The 18,019-nt window shown below is 39.9% G+C and overlaps 1 protein-coding gene across 5 annotated transcripts in view; it reads left to right on the top strand.

Moving 5' to 3' along the window:
- ZFC3H1 (zinc finger C3H1-type containing) overlaps positions 1-8,068 on the top strand; it is a 39,729-nt gene extending 31,661 nt beyond the window's left edge. For 2 of the 5 annotated variants that reach the window (XM_081211934.1, XM_081211935.1), the window contains exons 27-35: positions 452-546; positions 1,904-2,014; positions 2,787-2,891; positions 2,976-3,141; positions 3,749-3,849; positions 4,863-4,964; positions 5,573-5,612; positions 6,952-7,014; positions 7,140-8,068. In XM_081211934.1, coding sequence (XP_081068060.1) covers positions 452-546; positions 1,904-2,014; positions 2,787-2,891; positions 2,976-3,141; positions 3,749-3,849; positions 4,863-4,964; positions 5,573-5,612; positions 6,952-7,014; positions 7,140-7,277 — 921 coding nt within the window. In that variant the 3' untranslated portion in view covers positions 7,278-8,068. Of the gene's footprint in view, positions 1-451; positions 547-1,903; positions 2,015-2,786; positions 2,892-2,975; positions 3,142-3,748; positions 3,850-4,862; positions 4,965-5,320; positions 5,613-6,951 lie in introns of all 5 variants that reach the window. The other 3 variants (XR_014012691.1, XR_014012692.1, XR_014012690.1) reach the window with 3 other exon arrangements.
- Positions 8,069-18,019: the final 9,951 nt, after the last annotated feature.

The raw sequence follows: 18,019 nt of genomic DNA on the forward strand, positions 1-18,019 counted from the left end.
GAATGTGAATCTGAAGGGAGTGGTTTATTGGCCGATGTAGAACAGCCTTCTTCAGATGATTGGGACTCAACTGTTATCGGCTCCAGCTTGGGTTGGTGAGAGCTGTAGAGGAAAACACCCATTGGGGCACGCTGGCCTTAGAATGTGACACAGATGTTGCAACAGTCGTGTGAGACTCTTTCTTTATCCCTCTTTTGTAACGTGCAAAAGGGTTAGCTGATGCATCTAATCTATAGAGAGATCAAAAAGTTCATCCTTGAATGTTAACCATTTGAAGCACTGCAGAAAATCTAGATAGCATTCTGCTTTTGGGTAATGTCTGCCCACCCTCTGCATCACTCCTATAACAGCCTTGGTTTTGAAAGAGCCATTACAGTGTATTACGCAGAAGTTTGATTTGCTCTTCACATTTTGTAACTTTAGTCCAATGTCACTTACTCTCTCATGACAGAATAGATCAGATAGTATTCCTCCACTGTTGCAAGCCTTCGTTGCAGCATTCTTTGAGTGTGTAACTCGAGACAACAGTCCTGTGGATCTGTTACGGTAAGTGTGGCAAGTAAACTAATCATTCCATGCTGCTATGAGCTCGGTTTAAGTAATGTCTTGCTTGGTTCCGTTTATAAAATTTCTGTATGGTTACTTGTAAAATCACTTACGTTACACATTGCCATTTTGCACAAACCATAGTTGCTTGCAGAACTTTATGGCGATGCTGTCCTTAGATTTCGCAGTACAGTGAAAAGCAATTCACATGTTATTTTATTATTTGTCAGTTTGTGTGTTGAGCGTAAGGCAACTAGTGCTTGTGATATAAAAGTAGACAAATATTTTTAGAAAAGTGGTGCACAGCGAAGTCTAGAAAGCGTATTATTTCTTGAGATATTCTTCCAGAATCTTTTAGCACCCTGTAATTATTGGCATAAACCACATTTACATATGAGGTAGCCAGGTTAAGTAGCTGAAACTGATGCTGCAAACAGGAAGATAGATTTCTGCAACACCTCAGGCTTTTGAAATAAGCCTTGCAGCACCCTAAGTTGGGGTTGTTATGGGAGCCTATGTTACCTTATGAGTTTCTGTAACTTAATGAAAACACTCCATTTGAGGTAAAAAGTGTGTTAGTGGCTTGCACATAATGCAAGGCTTCTTTATTTTGCCATGTTTATATAGGTATGTATATGTCCATACACTTAAAATATAAGTTTTGAAAGGAAAACAAGCAAATAAGCATATACCGTAATAATTGCACAATTTTAAAAAAATAATAATCAGATTATGACTAAATTTTAAATGTTAATATTTTAATTCAGAATATCATGAATAAACAAATAAGGAAAACACAGGGGGGAAACCCAACATACTTAATATATTTAATATAGTCAATAAGGGGAAGGTATTTATATATTGATAATATTTTGCTTAAGAGACAGTATTTTTTATTATTAAAATTGGTATACCGCCGTATACCTGCAGGTGTCAGGGCGGATCACACATATTCGTATGTTCTCATAAGATTGTGAAAGGATTATAACAAAGCCTTCTTCAGACATCTCTTTAAAAGCATATTAAGCATAGCTTAAATACATTTCTTTGGTATCTCCTTCACTGTTTTGTTTTCACTTGGAATCGAGCTAGATACCACAGTAATCCTTGGCACAAGGGAATGCAGAAAATCATGATTTTGAAACGCAGCTATGCTCTACACTACAGATGGGAAAACTTGACAAGCAGCTACCGTTTTCAGTGGCTGCCATACACTTCTTCCAAATTCTAGTCTGCCTCTTACTCGCTGAGAGATAGACATAGGTGGTGTGTCCACTCTTTGCTCAGATTGCTTCAGGTTAGGATTGTTTGGGTGTAGTGAACATTTGTCACACTGAATAAGGACTCTTTGTTCTAGATATTTTTTGAATTTCCCAATGCCAATTGAATTCACACCGCCTATGTATAAGGGAAGCTTTACAGAAGAGCTTTTAAACCAGCAAATTCCTTACTTGTGGCAAATCTACTGGTGAGTTTTTCCAAAGTCTGATAATTTTTTAAATATTGCAACACTATCTAAGTAGGGAACTACAGATTGTTGAGGAGGCAGCTAATCTCGTGTTATATATAATAGGAGCAAATATAAGGAGTGCCATGGTTGTCCTAGTTTCTGCCAGTATCCTTTAGGATTTTGGTATTTCTGTCATGAACATACACCATGCACTGCTTTGCTTGCCCTTTCTTATGCTATTTAGCTTTGCAGTTTGGTGTTACAAACATCTGTGGTGATTTTTTTTACTTAAAACACCATGAAGTTGGCTGTGTTTTAAGTTTAAAATCAGAAGACAGATGTGCTGCTTGAGCCCTGTGTCCCACACTTTAGTTTTGAATTATATATAAATGGAAGAGAGAACTTCTTAGAAGTACTTAGGCAGCTGCCAAAATCCCTTTCTTCAAGTGCTTAGATTCATAAAGTGTAAGGAATTTCTACTAAAATACTCTCATCTGTGTTGTTGGCCGCAGTATTTTTCTTGCAGACATTCAGTCAAAAAGAGATGAAGAGCTCTTTTGCTGACTTACATTAACTACATTAATTTCAGTATTAATTATTGCCTGTTAACCACTGTGAATAGTTAAAGTGTTGAAACACTTTTAAAACTAGGAAACATTTTGTACCTCTGATCATTTTTGGGGGCTTATACTTGTGTATAATGTCAAGCTTCCCCATTGCCCTTTTCTTTCACAAAAGGCATGTAACAGTTTCAGAAAAGCTAACGCTGTTTTCTTTCAATGAAAAATAGCTTATACCAGTCTCTTCATGGAAGTTCTGGAGATGCAGTGGATGCTTATGAGGCAGCTCTGGGAGCAGTTATGCAAGAGGAAATAGTTCAGCAGATTTGGATAGAGTAAGTTTAAATGACGAGACATTATAACTGTAAAAGTACCGCATTTGGAAGTGTTAACACCTGGGTTTCTCTCCTCTTTTTCAGTTACCTTGTTTTCATCAATGGCAAGGTTGTCAGATCTAACAATCAAGTTCAAGAATTGAAGCTTTTTACAGATCTTGTGAACAGATGTCTTGTTACGGTCCCCACCCGTTACCCTATTCCATTTAGCACCGCTGATTACTGGACCAACTATGAATTCCACAACAAGGTATAAGTATTTTGGTAATTCAGATACAGGACTCTGTATATAAAACACATTATGCTGAAATACATGTAGGGTTTCCTTAGTATTTTGTTCAACACAATGCACTAAAATACCAGCCCTGTAAGGGAAATGAGAACTAAACACACATACAAAAGCTTCTTGCTGCAGAGTGTTTGCACAGTGGCCAAATTTGTATCAACTTCTCTAAAATGTTTTGTAGGCTGGGGATTGGCGAACTGTAGAAGCCTAGTGTTGCTGTATAGGGAAGTGTTGTCTGTCACACTTTCCTTTTGGAGCTGACCTCCTTCAGGTTCCTTAGGCTGCTTGGAGATCATCCTTGGCTGACACCTCTGAAATGCTGTGTCAGCTGGGTGGTGTCTCTTCCACCAGCTCTCCCTACTTTTTGAAGGACTCCAGCATTTGCTGGAAAAGTGCAATTTCCCCTGTGTTCTTCTTGCTGTGGTTCATCTTTGGGGCCACTGGTACCTGGAAGAGCTGTTTGTAGATGCTGCTACTAACTCAGTGCCACTGTCTTCGTCATCAAGTGTTGGATTTGTGAACAAAGCATGCAGCTTGAATGACCTAACTTCTTGAAAATTAACCTTTACAGGTTATTTTCTTTTATCTGAGTTGTATTCCGAAGTCTCAGCATTCCAAAGCATTGGAAAGATTTTGCTCTACCATGCCTGCTAATCCTGGACTTGCATTCAGGTAAGAGAATATCGGCAGAAGCATTTAGAAGCAAGTACCTGTTTTTCCCGCTGCCCTTTAAAAAATTGACTTGCCATCTTCTAAGCTGCATGGCTGAGTTGGGCTTTCTTTGAAGAAAAAAAAATTCTTCACAAAGATTAGATCTGGAAATAGATAGTCTAGAGCAGGGCTTGGGACTCCAGCTGCTTTTGGACTTCCCATCATCCCTGACCACTGGTCCTGCTAACTATGGATGGTGGGAGTTATAATTCAAAAACAGCTTGGAGACCCAGGTTTGGGAAGGCCTGGCATAGAGCAAAGAGAACTAATACATAGCATGTATTATTTCAGTTTGTAGGAAGGCTAAGAAATCATATTAACAAAAAAACGTGAGGAGAGGAATTTAGTGTTGCTCTAAGGCAAAGCTTTCTGGGGCTGGAAAAGGGTTAGTTTGCTAGTAAAACTGAATTACTGTGCCACAAAGTGTGTCACGAACCTGAAAAATTTGGAAAGCCTTGCTCTAAGGTGATCATCACATTAGGGCAAGCATTTTGGTTTGCCAGATAGAACAGTCTCCCCCCCGGCATTACGTCTGGGTGTTGTGGGACTCATTCTTAGACCAAGTATTCTACAGTAGGTTTGTAAGAACACTGGACAGAGAGGCTCCACCTGTTATTCCATAGTATTATTATTATTACAACTACTATTATTGTGAAAGTCATACAGAAAACCATTACTTCAAGTTATTGCTGCTAAAGGTGGTTCGTCAAGCTATTGAGTGATAAGGTGTACTTAGTTTTTCACGCATGGCTTCTCCATTTGGGCTTTATTTTTGTTAAATAAACCATGATACAATATCATGTCTTGATGTGTACAACCACAACAGAGGGTGTACTTTATTTTTTCCATAATTGCACTCTCACTTGCACTTCTTCTCCCACCTCCCCCCACCCCCTGTTCAAACTTTTAAAAGATTATTGCTTTACATTCTTATTCAGCACTGCATGTTTCCCTTTGCTCCTTTGTCACTGCAGGCTGCTTCAACAACACTGGGAAGAGAGCAATGTCCAGATTCTGAAACTACAAGCCAAGATGTTTACATATAATATCCCAACATGCCTGGCCATCTGGAAAATGTAATTCAACAGTCATACACCTGTTAACATAGATAATCTTTATTAAAAAATAAGGTTTGCTTCATAAAGCTACATTTGAAGTAGGCCTTCAAATTTGGTTTTATGCTAGAAAGGTTTTTCATTATTGCAGTCTTTCCACAAACTTTGGTTTAGACAGATTCCTGGCACTAATGTCGTAAAATGAGGACTGTTGCTTCCCATACAAAAAATATTTCAGAAGTAAGTATGCCTTGTGTGTCTAAGTAAGGAAAATGTGTTGATGAATTTTATTGTTGCTGCTTTGGAATGTTTGCCATTAAATTATTGACTTCTGTTTCCCTCCTCCTTTCTACCCTCCCCTTTATATATCATAATAGCAATATCCAGTGGTGATGAACTGATCATTGTCTGCAGTGTTTGTACATAATGGGAACAACTGAAATGTCTTGCTCATGTAAGATTGTTTATGAAATGGATCTTTTTTGTCTCTTCACTATAGATTATCATCATTGGGAGTTAGTCTGTTACTTTCCAGGACTTTTATAGTTCCATCCCATACTCAGTGTTCTTCCCATAAAGATATTCGGTATTCTGCAAAAAAATAAGTCATTTTTATTTCTTCCCTTCAGAGCCATTGCTGCTGAGTGCTTTCTAAAGGGACAGAGAGAGGTATGTAAGAAAAGCTTATTGAAATAGCCAGTTGCAAAGATACTTTAATAATAATAATAATAATAATAATAATAATAATAATAATAATAAAAAATTTTATTTATATCCCGCCCTCCCCAGCCGAAGCCGGGCTCAGGGTGGCTAACAACAATAAAATAGTGCAACATTCTAAAAACATTTCATTATAAAAATTAATTAAAATCAAATTGATGGCAACCATTAAGCTAAAGTTCTGTGCCTCACCCCTGGGTTTAATGAACTAGTCTACACCTTAAAAAAAAAAGTAGTTTGAGAACAGTGTTCTTGCTAAGCTAGCTTTAGAGTAAGAGGTCTGCTGTCTGCTCCTCAGAAATTGTGTCTGCTATCAAATGAAGGCAAGGAGGAAGGAAGGTTCTGGCTAAGTCTTTTTTCCTTTTAGGTTAATTCTGTCGGGCTCAATGTGCTAGAGCCAGACTTGGTTGAAACACAGCCTTTTTGCATTCCTGCAGCTTTCAAACACAGTAGTGTGCCAACACAAGGACACTTAGGATGTGAATTTAACATACTTAATTCATCCCACTTGGTCACATAATGCTCATTTACTATGCAATCCTGTACATGTCAGAAGCAAAATCTGATTATTTGAATGAGCCAGGTCCCAAATAGCTGTCTCCTTCCCTACAAACTAGATAAGTGTCCAAGGAGTGGCAATTTATTTGGCACTCCCTGAGCTACAGAAGTGTGTCTGACATCTGCATTCTGTAATTTTTCACATGCTGATAAAGGCACACCTCTTTACTCTGTCCTTTGACGCCTAAGATATGTTCCCTTCAGTATAATCTGTTTTTTTTAGCGGATGTCAATACTGTATTTTTAAATAGTTACACCATGGGTCCTCACTGTGAGGGGTGGATAAGAAATCAGAACAATTAATTCCTCAGTAAGTGGATGTAGGATTGCAGAGCCTTTAAATAACAAAAGAAGCTTAAATCCAACAAAGGAGTCTTCAGTGACTTGATCAGTACAAACTTTTGAATATATGGCACACAGAAACTTGTTGATGTAGTAAACCAATTCAGTCAATTTGAAATAGAAGAACGTTAGGAGAGTCCTGTCTGTTCCTAAGCATTTACAATGTGATCATCAGGCTTCCATGTCTCCTCTACAGCCTGAAAACTAAGCACTTTTTGAAGAATGTAAGGCTCTTAAATCTAGCAGTAGCCCTCAAGCGTTTCCCTGCCATAGCTTCACCATTCCTAGCCTGTGTTACAGGCACATAAGACAGAAAAAGTGCATGTTGCGCAACAAACATAAGTTTTGTTGGGATAACATTAGATTGATTCTTGTCTCTTCTTTACAGGTCCATCACTTATATCAGAGAGCCTTTCAGAAGCTACCTCTTTGCGCAACCCTGTGGAAAGATGTAATGTTTTCTCCTTATGTTTCCGTTTAAGGTTTCATTTCAATTTTCTGCATATCCCATGTCCATTGATGTGGTGATATTCCAGCTCTGGCTAAATCTTATGTCTGCTTCACCATCTCTTACAGCAGCTCCTGTTTGAAGCATCAGGAGGAGGTAAAACTGATAACCTGAGAAAACTAGTTTCCAAGTGCCAAGAGGTTGGAGTCAGCCTAGATGAGCTTTTAAATTTAAACACTTACAGAACAGAAAGCACGAATCGCTGAACACTGGGTGCAGTCAGTGCTAAGTCCTATTAAATGCCAAAATCATTTGAATGATTCTCCAGGCTGATCTCTGGCTTTAGGCCTCTGAAAAGCAGATGCGCAAAGCTGAGCATATCAAGTCTCTCTCTGGCCTGCTTTCCTTGAACCTGGAAACAATTGACATGATCGCCTCCTTGGATAAATGAATGTCCTCTATGGCCTGCTTCTGGGCCCTGCCAGACTCTCATAACATCATGTACGTAAGTATAGTTCATCCCAATGACAGACTTTAAATGTGTTAATTTTTATATTTTATTTTCGATTTTTCATTTCCTTTTGTGCGGTTCCTGATTTCACTTGACGCTCGCACTGATGCCTGAGAGATCTGTGTTTGGGGCTAATAATATGGGCTGAGTTTACAGCAAAAACAATCGGTCCACTTTGTTTTCCTCCCAACCCCCACCCCACCCTCTTTCCCAATCCCTTTTTGTTTCGTTTTGGAGATTCGTTTTCATTGCAGGATATAAAAACAAAAGCAGCCGCTCTTAAGGAAAGTAACTGCCATGGCCACAAGTATGCTTTTTGCACTTGAAGGCTCAATGAGGGTGGTTTCCTGCCCTTTCTGCATTCTGGACTTGTGGCAGAGACTTAAACTTGAAGATTAAAGATACAGTTGCAATTGCCAGTGCATCAGAACCTAAGAGTGGTCAATTTATTATGTGCAATTTTTTGTAAAGAAATTTTAATTTATAATAAAAGTTTAACAGTTAATAATATTGAACTGATTTGTATTAAAATACTACTCTGTAGTATTGCCATTGTTTATACAAAGATATTTTGAATATAAGTTTTAAAAAAATCTCCTGTTTCCATTGTCTTTAATTAAGCTGGTGCAAATGTGGGGTTTGGTTGGTTTTGCTCGTCAATACATGCACAATAACTGTAGGCCACTGGACACATTTCCCATGAATTTCCTCCCATTGATAGGAACATTGATGGTTAAAATTAAAAACAAATACACCGGAGAACCGGAGCTAACTCTTATCTACTACACACCCTGGAGCCACAAAGTGAAACAACTTACATGAGCTAATCCTCAGCCACAGTCACAGATTGGGAAGGGGCAGAACATTTTGTTAATAACAGAGCATGTTTCATCAAGCCACGGGCCCATCTAGTCCAGCATCTTGTTCTCAGTGGCCAGCCAGATGCCTATGGGAAGCGCCAAAGCAGGACCCAGTCAGAAGAACACACACTCCACCTGCCCTTTCCGGCAGCAGGTATTCAAAAGCCTACAGCCTCCGACGCAGAGCATAGCCATGAATGGTTAGCATTTACCTTCCACATATTTCTCTTGTTTTAAAGCTGGTGGCCATCCCTGCTTCCTGTGGCAGCAAGTTCCACAGTTTAATTTTATTTTATTTTTGTCTGTCCTGCAGTGGCGTAGCGTGGGGGGTGCAGGGGGGGCCAGCCGCACCGGGCGCAACATCTGGGGGTTAGGGGGCGCAAATCCACGGGTTAGGGGGCGCAAATTACTTGCCTTGCCCCGGGTGCTGACAACCCACGCTACGCCACTGCTGTCCTGGGTCTTTCAACATGCAGCTTCATTGGATGCCCATGATGCCTATGAATTCTCTTGTTACGAGAGACGGAGGATGAACCTTTATCCACTTCGTGGCATGCATGATTTTATACACTGAGGTCATGTTGGCCCTAACCCTTTCTCCAGGGTAAGAGATCCAAATGTTGCCGCCCTTTTCCCATAGGAGGTGGGGTGCACGTTGTTATTCTGTACCCCCACTCCCCAGTTGGACTGTGCATGCAGTTCGCTGGTGTTCCTGGCGCATCACTTTCAGATTAAAGAGAAATTGAACTATCCTTCAGTCCAAATACTGTTCTCTGTTAGCAACGCCATGCCTGCCCTGCCTATTTAGGCCATGATTCTCTTAAACGAGAGTAGAGAAGCTGAGGCTAAGGGGAAATGGTGTGTCCTGAGGTCAAATGCTGGGTCTCTGGCAGCAAACCTCTCTTCGAGGGATAGCACATGAAGTGAGGACAAAGCAAGTGGATGCCAGAGAGCTGGGCATGTTTAGCCTGGAGAAGAGGAGCTTAAGGGGTGATATGATAGCCATGTTCAAATATATAAAAGGATGTCACATAGAGGAGGGAGAAAGGTTGTTTTCTGCTGCTCCAGAGAAGCGGACACGGAGCAATGGATCCAAACTACAAGAAAGAAGATTCCACCTAAACATTAGGAAGAACTTCCTGTCAGTAAGAGCTGTTTGACAGTGGAATCTGCTGCCAAGGAGTGTGGTGGAGTCTCCTACTTTGGAGGTCTTTAAGCAGAGGCTTGACAACCATATGTCAGGAGTGCTCTGATGGTGTTTCCTGCTTGGCAGGGGGTTGGACTCGATGGCCCCTGTGGTCTCTTCCAACTCTATGATTCTATGAATCTTCATTTCATGCCTAAATAGAAAGAAAACAATCTGCCACCAGCAATTGAGGAGAACCAGCTATGGACAAAAACCATTCAGTGTTCATCTGGCTGCTACAAACTTGTTACTCACTTGGTCTTGCACAATTCTCTGCTGCGATTCTTCATAAGTGGGAATAAACCCTTTCATCCTATTTGGTGTTTCAGGGCAAACACCAATAATACCAATCACTTTTTCCATGCTACTCAAGCTGTATGTGGAGTGAAGACAACTGCAATAGTAGGGCATTTTATTTTGATAAACACAAGCGTAGCTTAGTTCTTTTATAGACTTTCTGTGGGGTAAGTATCATTGAATCCACTGACAAGAAGTAGAGTGTGTTTGCTTTCTTAAATAAGAGGTGCCTTTTTAGTCCTGAGGTGGGAAAAATATATTAAGCAAAGTTATATATTTTACTGAGTACATAGCAGACACAGGTGTGGCATATTCTCTATCCAAAAAAGGGAATTTTTCTTCCATTTTGCAGGTAGCTCCCTGACTGGAAAAAGTTATTCAGATGCAACCTTTTCACATCAGGAGCATTCCTGTGACACTGATTCAGCTGCAACCTATTACTGGGAGTTTTTATTTCTCCTATACATATTTCTGGGCACCCCTTCCTCTGTGGAGAGATTAGAGAGGTGTGAATTTGTGGTTCTTTATTATTTTTTCTTAGTCTCTTGCACCTAAAAGGGTGCAGAGCAACTTGCGTTCAAAAAACATACATGTAAGTGCATTGGTAACCATAAGGGGGGGAAAGTCATATGAAACAAAAACATTTCATACATGTAAAAAGTTCAGTTTCTACCTGGTACTGAAAAGGTGTGCAGAGATCAACCGGGCAGACCTCACTGGGGAGAACATTCTGCATGATTGTATTTCAATGGTGGAATACATGCTTTGCATGTGAAAAGTTTATGAGCTTCCCCCTACTTTCAGGCATATGGTTCCTTTTAATTTGGTGCTGGAGAAAGCCCTTTAAAAATAGATACTAGTATTTATACTGGAATACACACAGTTCAAAAACAGGGTGATGCTAAATTGTCACAACCAGATTTCCTGTGTCAAAAAAAGTCACCTCTTCCAGACTTAAAAGTTGAAAGCGAAGATGGTATTTTGATTAATTGGTGAAACTCATGAAGGCATTTCAGCTAAAGCAACAGTGATGCTAAGAAAGGAAGTTGTGACTGCAGATGAGGCTGTTCAATTGCATTGATAGCCTCTTTCCTCTATGTTTATATGTTTGCAGTAGAACTTCTGCCAGAAGTAATCTTAACGGTCCTGCCTGGCTGTCGGGCACAATAAAGACTTACTGCAACCGAAATCAAAGCTTGTGAAATTGCTGGCATGGAATGCTGAGATTTATTTGCTTTTCCGTTAAAGAGGAGTGTACTCCTGGATCATAAAAAGTTTTTTTCACACTTGCACCTGTCGGTTCAGAACAGTCCCGGGGGCGAGAAGAAAGGGCAGCTTAAGGCCTTTCCTGTATAGGTAGAAAGAGGTCAAAGGAAGGCAAGGAGGATGATTATATTTTTAGCTGCCTTCCTAAGAAGTGTGTGCATTTGAGCCTTCCATGCTGTTCACAGGTGGCTGCTTCCAGTATTTTTATATTAACAATTTGTGTGCTTTGAGTGCTGTATTTCCATCTGAAGATGAAGTAGATGAGCTGGTGACTTGCTCCTCTGAAGCCCCCCCCCCCTGTGTTGTATCCATGATATGGGTGTAGTCAGGATTTTTTTTGGGGGGGGTAGCCAAAGTTGTTGAGCTTTTCTTAGGAAATCAAAGTTGGGAAATCACGGGGGGAAATACCCCAGGAAGAAGACATTATAGGGGGCAGGCTTCCGCTGCGGGGAGAACCTCAAATAATTGAGTCGTTTCAATGCTTTCCAAAAATATTTGGATCCATGGGGCTGGCTTCCTCCTTACTTCTGGACCAAGGTCACCCAGTGAGCTTCAAGGCTGAATGGGGATTCGAACCCTGCTCTCCCAGGTCCTAATCCAAAACCCTAACCATTACGCCACAGTGGCAACTTCAGAGCTGTTGGTCTCTTTTTGGTGCTTTCTGCTGGAAGGAGATAATTGCTATGATCTGAATGGAATATTGGAGCCTTAGAACGTATCGATTGTAAAAATAAAAAATCCCTGTGTCAAGATTTGTGGACTCATTCTGCAGAAAACGGAATATCCCTTGGACACATTCCAAGATATAAACAACAACTTAATTCAGAGTGTACACGAGTCAGTTGAGGACTATAAAATCCAAACTGGCACATGAAACTCATGTTTATATCCCTTGTTCAGGGACATCATCAAGGAGCCTCACAGTAAGTAGCTTTTTGTTGGGGTTTATCAGGTCAATTTAGATCAAAGTGTAGGTCACCTCTACAGAAATCCAGCTGCTGACGAACTTCATCTTAGGATTGTCCTGATTTTTCCACGAAATTGTGTTGAATCTTTCTGAGCTCTTACCTATTTGAAAAATGATGTTTACTAATATTTCTGCCACTTATTTTAATCTTGCAACTAGCAGTGTGATTGAAAGTTCCAGCTTCCAGCATCCCATCAAGGTGACAATCCTGTCTGCAGTTAAAGAAACCCCAAAATTATTCCTGCCTTAGTTAAATGAGCTCACATATTATTGTACTTAATATAAGCTGGACTGACATGAGAAGGTTAACAAAACCTGATCCCTATGCACATGCATTTAAGGAACCGGATAATTGTATAAATGACCCACACCCCCAAGGGACTTTGCATCCTTCCCGCAATGTGATGGCAACTCTGTAGTATTCAACAGTATATTTCTGACGTTGCATACACACTCTGTCCTTGAAAAGTACACACATTTACTGATCAATGTCTGTAATCCATCTTCCGGTTTGACTTCATTTGCTCGGTATAAGTAGATTCCTTGTATTCTCCAAAAAAGTGAATTTTCTCCATAATCCCCACATTGTTCACATTCAACTCAATATATTGTTACATTTGGTTCAGATGCTGTGGAAGTGCCAGGGGCACTGCTTGCCTGAGCTTGGCTTCCTTTGGAAACAGCCGTCAACAAAGACTTAAGGATTTTATGCCAATTTTGAGTTCATTTTCTAAAAAGCAGGTTATGCAGCTAAACTCCTACAAATAAGCAGCCCCCAAAAGACATTTTCCAGAGCTGCAAGCCTGCATTTCTTCCTCTGCCTCAAAACCGCTACTTCTCTCGCTCTCTGGCCCCACCTACCACTTGCAATGTGGCCCCTGGAAGGTAAATCACGAGGGACAAAGTCTCCCAGCCTTGTTTGTTAGGGCTTTTTATTGTTTCCAAATGGTGCCTTTAATGACTAAGAGGTGTTCCCTGAATAATTAGGGATATGCTTAGGTTCATTCATACAAGTCTGCTCTGAGCATAGGACAGAGATAATGAATGGAAGAGAAAATTTTCTAGGAAGGAGATTGGCCATGAATTTAACCCTATGCACCTCTTTTCGGTTAGGCCCACAGTAAAATTTACATCCACTGTACTTCCAAGAAATATTGAGTAGGAATTATACTCTAATTGCAAGAGTTCTATCATCTGTCATACACATTCTGTTTCCAGTCATGTTACACTTACCCAAGTTCCCTGGGGACAAATATGCCCTTTGTGCATTTAATAACTGAAAGAGGATGTGATTAAAAAAATAAAAAATATGTAACATACTTCTTGAAAAGCCTTAGACCCAGGCATAACAATATATTGATTTTGGGGGGTAGTGGTGGTATGATGATGAAGATCTAATTGTTAGAAACCATTCTCTGATATTCTTTTGCTAGCCAGTTAAGGTCACCCTTGGCTGGTGCACAGTTTAAAATCATAAATGTTAAATGTTTCTAAATGTCTTCCGTATGCCAGAGGAATTTTGGATGGAAAACTGGAAGCAGAGGGTTGCCAGGGAATGTAACTGGGCAATCTAGAACTGGATAATAATTTCCTAATTACTCTAATGACTTTCATTATCAAGAATTCTCAGTGTGTCCCCCAGGAAAATAAAAATGATGGAGTGTTTAATTTCTAAAATGGGAGGTGCCAGAGATCAATTGTGTCTGTGCCATGTATTTTTCTCAGTGGGCCATGGCTTCTGAGCAGCGAGTCTCCGGTCTGCCTATCTAGCTTTGATCATCTTTCACCGACGTAAGGTGAGCAGTTTACAGGAGACTCAATAACTCACATCAGCTGCCTGTTAGGGTCAACTCAGCTGGCAGAATTATTTGGCTGCCCTCAGCCTGATCTCGGTGATGGTGGACATCTGGATTGGTTTGGGATAAAATAACAAAGCTATATCGAAATTACCATTTACTCTGGCTCCAGTGCACTCCCAACACCTGCCTCAGGTAAAAGACATCCCCACCCCTACATAGCCCAAGTTAGGAACACTGTGGGAGGCTGTTCTCCAAACAACTAAAATTGCTGAAATTTTTAATTACGTTGCTAGACTCAAGGGCACCCACAGTAGTTTTTCCAAGGCAGCAAAGTAAGGGGGAGTTGGGTGGAGCAGGCTCGTGGGAAGAAAATGATGTCCCCATTTTGTCTCATTTCTATGTTGCGCCTCTCTCATATGTTCTATGTATGGGGGGCTATGTTTAGTTGGGGGAAGGAAATTGCCCCCCTTGCACTCATCACAAGGACCACCACGGTTGGACAACAGTCCAAACTCTCACGCTATTTCACTGCTCCTTCTGTCTGTACACAACACAAAGTCTGAATGGAAACTTTTCAGCCTGATTCCTGCTGATCTCCAGACAACTGAGGCAAGGGAGGGGAGTCTTTTTACAGGGAACCTGGCAGAGGGTCTTCTCGGTAGTGGCGCCCTCCCTGTGGAATGCCCTCCCATTGATGTCAAGGAAATAAACAACTGCATTATCTGACTTTTTGAAGACACATGAAGGCAGCCCTGTTTAAGGACGTTTTTAATGTTTGATGTTTTATTGTGTTTTTAATATTCTGTTGGGAGCTGTCCAGAGTGGCTGGGGAAACTCAGCCAGATGGGCAGAGTATAAATAAAAAAATATAAATATAAATAAATAAAAAAATAATATCCACCTCCTGCAACCTGAATGCTCTCCTCCAGAAATCCACAAACCATCATTTATTTGTTTGAAAACCTTACACCTCACAAAGAAATTCAAAGCAGCTTAAAGCAATGAAATATACATGCAATAAAAAACCAACAAAGCAAAATGCTTTACAGGCTCATGCAGATCAGTCCTTTCTTCTCCATTATAAACAGACACTATCAACATTCCCATGGCTCAACTACTCCAAGCCATAGGCTTCACTTGTAAATTCACACAATCTGAGTGACCTCCGATTCCTCTGTCTATAGATCTGTCCTCTCCTCCCCTGACAGATATGAGACATATTGAAAACAGTAGAGAAACCTAGGATCTTAGCATAGCTGTGATTGGGCGGCAGGATGACACCAACCAAACAGGGAAGCAGCAGAGACTGGAGGTTTTGGCTTTGACTTCACACAATGGGATGAGTTACTTTAGTATTTCTTATCTCCCTTTCTCATTCTGGAAGCTCTCAGGGTAGTGTTTGTGTGTGTGTCAAAGTAGTTTACAGTAAAGCAAATTAACAAATAATAGTACAAAACACACAACACAAAATGAAAGGCAGCAAAACACAACCCATCCAGCAGCAATAATAAAGCAATAGTCAGACTAACAAATGGGTAGCCCAAAGCAAAACCAACAGGTAAATCAGAAGAACCAACCATCAGTGGAACGATCAGCCTCATTCAAAGTCTTGCCTGAGTAGCCAAACTTTCATTAGGCATCAAAATGATAGCATAGGGCTGTGTAGGTTTTCTCCAGAGGGCATACCTTACAATCTATCCCATAACTAAAACCATCTCCCTGGTCTTTGTACCCACCTACCTGGATTAGGCGCTTGGCTGTTGATTGAAGCATGGTGTGGTATGTACAGAGAAGACAGTACTTTACGTACCTGCATTCCAAAATGTTTTAGGCTTTAGCTAGCACAAGGATAGAGAAAGCTGTGGCCTCTCAAGTATTGTGGGACTCTGACTCTGTCAGCCCCAGCCAGTGTAGCTAATGATCAGGAATGAGAGGATATATAGTCTAGCAACACCTGGAGGTCTTCAGATTCCCACCTGAACTCGTTGTGGGATAACCAGCTTATGTAGCCAACATGCTGAAGTCTAATTAATCCATGAAGGGGTTAATACCATAGAGTAAGCAGTCCTACCTAACTTAGCTATGTCCACTTCCCCCTCACCTTGAGAGGAACAAGGCAGTCAAGCCTTTGGTCTTCTTCAGTCTGCCTGAGCAGCTCAGCATGTAAAGAGGTTTGAGCTACTTGCTACAACTCAGACTGAATGGTTTTCACAAGCCACTCTTGAGTTCCTATACCAATAATTTAGGAGCATTCACCACTCTGTAACTAAGTTTTACTGCCTGTGTAAGTTTTTCTGGATGCTGTATTGCAGGCATGTCCAACCAGTAGATCGTGATCTACTGGAAGATCCCTGGTTGATCCTCTTATCGATCGTATGATTAAATAAAGTTTACCGAAAGTTAAACTTCACACACTCCTCCTCCTTCCAATGAAAATGGGTAGATCACTGCCAGTTTTTTAATACTGGGTGTAGATCACAGTCTCTTGGGAGTTGGACGTGCCTTCTGTATTGAAAAGCACATGACTCTGACCTTTGGTGAGTTTGTAAGTAAATCATTTTAAACTTACTTTTGAACTTAAAGGGAATATTTTAAAAGTCTAACAGCCTATATTTCCATACTTTACTTTGCTGCAAGTTTTGTAATGTTAAATATCTGTTGGGGTTCTCTCACCAAAGAGTACTTGCCCCAAACTTGGATCTTGGCGTTCAATAATTCTCCTTTCTATATATATTATTTTTCCTCAAATGAACACTAGGAACTTAAATTGTGTCTAGAAATGAGCATGCAATCACAGGCTCATATAGCACCTCAGAAATAAACTCTAGCCAGCCACAGACAAAAACTGTTGTAATATTTTGCACTAATTTGATTTTCTGGATGCTTTTCAAGTGCAGTTCCACATACAGCATGATAATCTTGGTGATGGAAAAATATTAATGGAATTGTTTATTCCTTCTTGTTTCCACGCATGAGTATACCAAAATGGGAAGAAATATATTTAGTACTTTTTTCATAAATTGGCATTTTCTAGTAAAGCGGGGTATCATGAAAAGCAGCACAAAATCTCTCAGAATTTGAAGTCAGATTTGTTGAAACATAATGCAGAGCCAGCTTTTATTTAGAGACTGGAGGTTTTTAAAAACTTTACATGCTAGATCAGTCTATATCTCAAAAGGAAGTTGCATTATTGTTGGCTAAATTGCTGGTCTACATCCATCAATGGATGTTTATTGCCCAAGGTCAAATACCCAATAATAGGCTACTACAAACAAATGTAAGTGTTGGTGAGTGTGGAAAAGTTTTCTTAAGCTTTCTCTGATTACATTCCTCCTCACCACCTCTAATCTTTACCTCTTGGGGAGCCTTTGTGTTGGCAAGTGTAATTCACCATTACTGGCTTATTCTAAAATTATAGCCTTTCATGCAATTCCTCATGAGAATTTTGTTAGGGTGACACAAACTTCCAACATGAAAAGCTATAGGTATGTGACATGAAAATCCCTGGACTATAATTCCAATACCTCTTGCCTGTGAGAAACATTAGATTAGGTAAATTGCAAACGTTATGAGAGAAAGTATTTTAGGTTTATGTTTTTGTCCTCTGTGAAAAAGAGTTACTTGCAAGTTCTATTATCATGAGGTGGTAAAAATGTTCTGGAAATATTTGGAACTGCTGCCTATCTTCTGCGAGTGTAAGATACCAAGGCACTCTTTCTGCTTAGCTGCAGGTTTTATTACAAATTCCATATATTTGAAACACCAGTAGAAAAGAAAGCACATCCTCTATTTACAATCACTACACATTTACATATATTATGTACAGATAGTGAATTTAGTCAAATATATGAGAAGAAAATAGAAATCTAGGAAATATATCAGTACAAAACTGTACATGGCTTATTCTCATTTTTAGTATGATTTTACTGTAATAATAAATACAGTTCTATATTTACAAATCTTCTTTTTTTTAAAAAAGCTTCTCAAATGAATTTTATTATTTTCCCATTAAAATATCTCAATTATAGCTTTCAAACTTGCTTATGAAAATAGTATGCATAGTGGCCTGTTTTTGTTCTGAAGTTCAATTTTTAATATAAAAGAATCTTTATTGAGCCAGTC

Source organism: Podarcis bocagei (genome assembly GCF_964188305.1).
Source record: "Podarcis bocagei genome assembly, chromosome: 10".
NCBI classification, from domain to species: domain Eukaryota; kingdom Metazoa; phylum Chordata; class Lepidosauria; order Squamata; family Lacertidae; genus Podarcis; species Podarcis bocagei.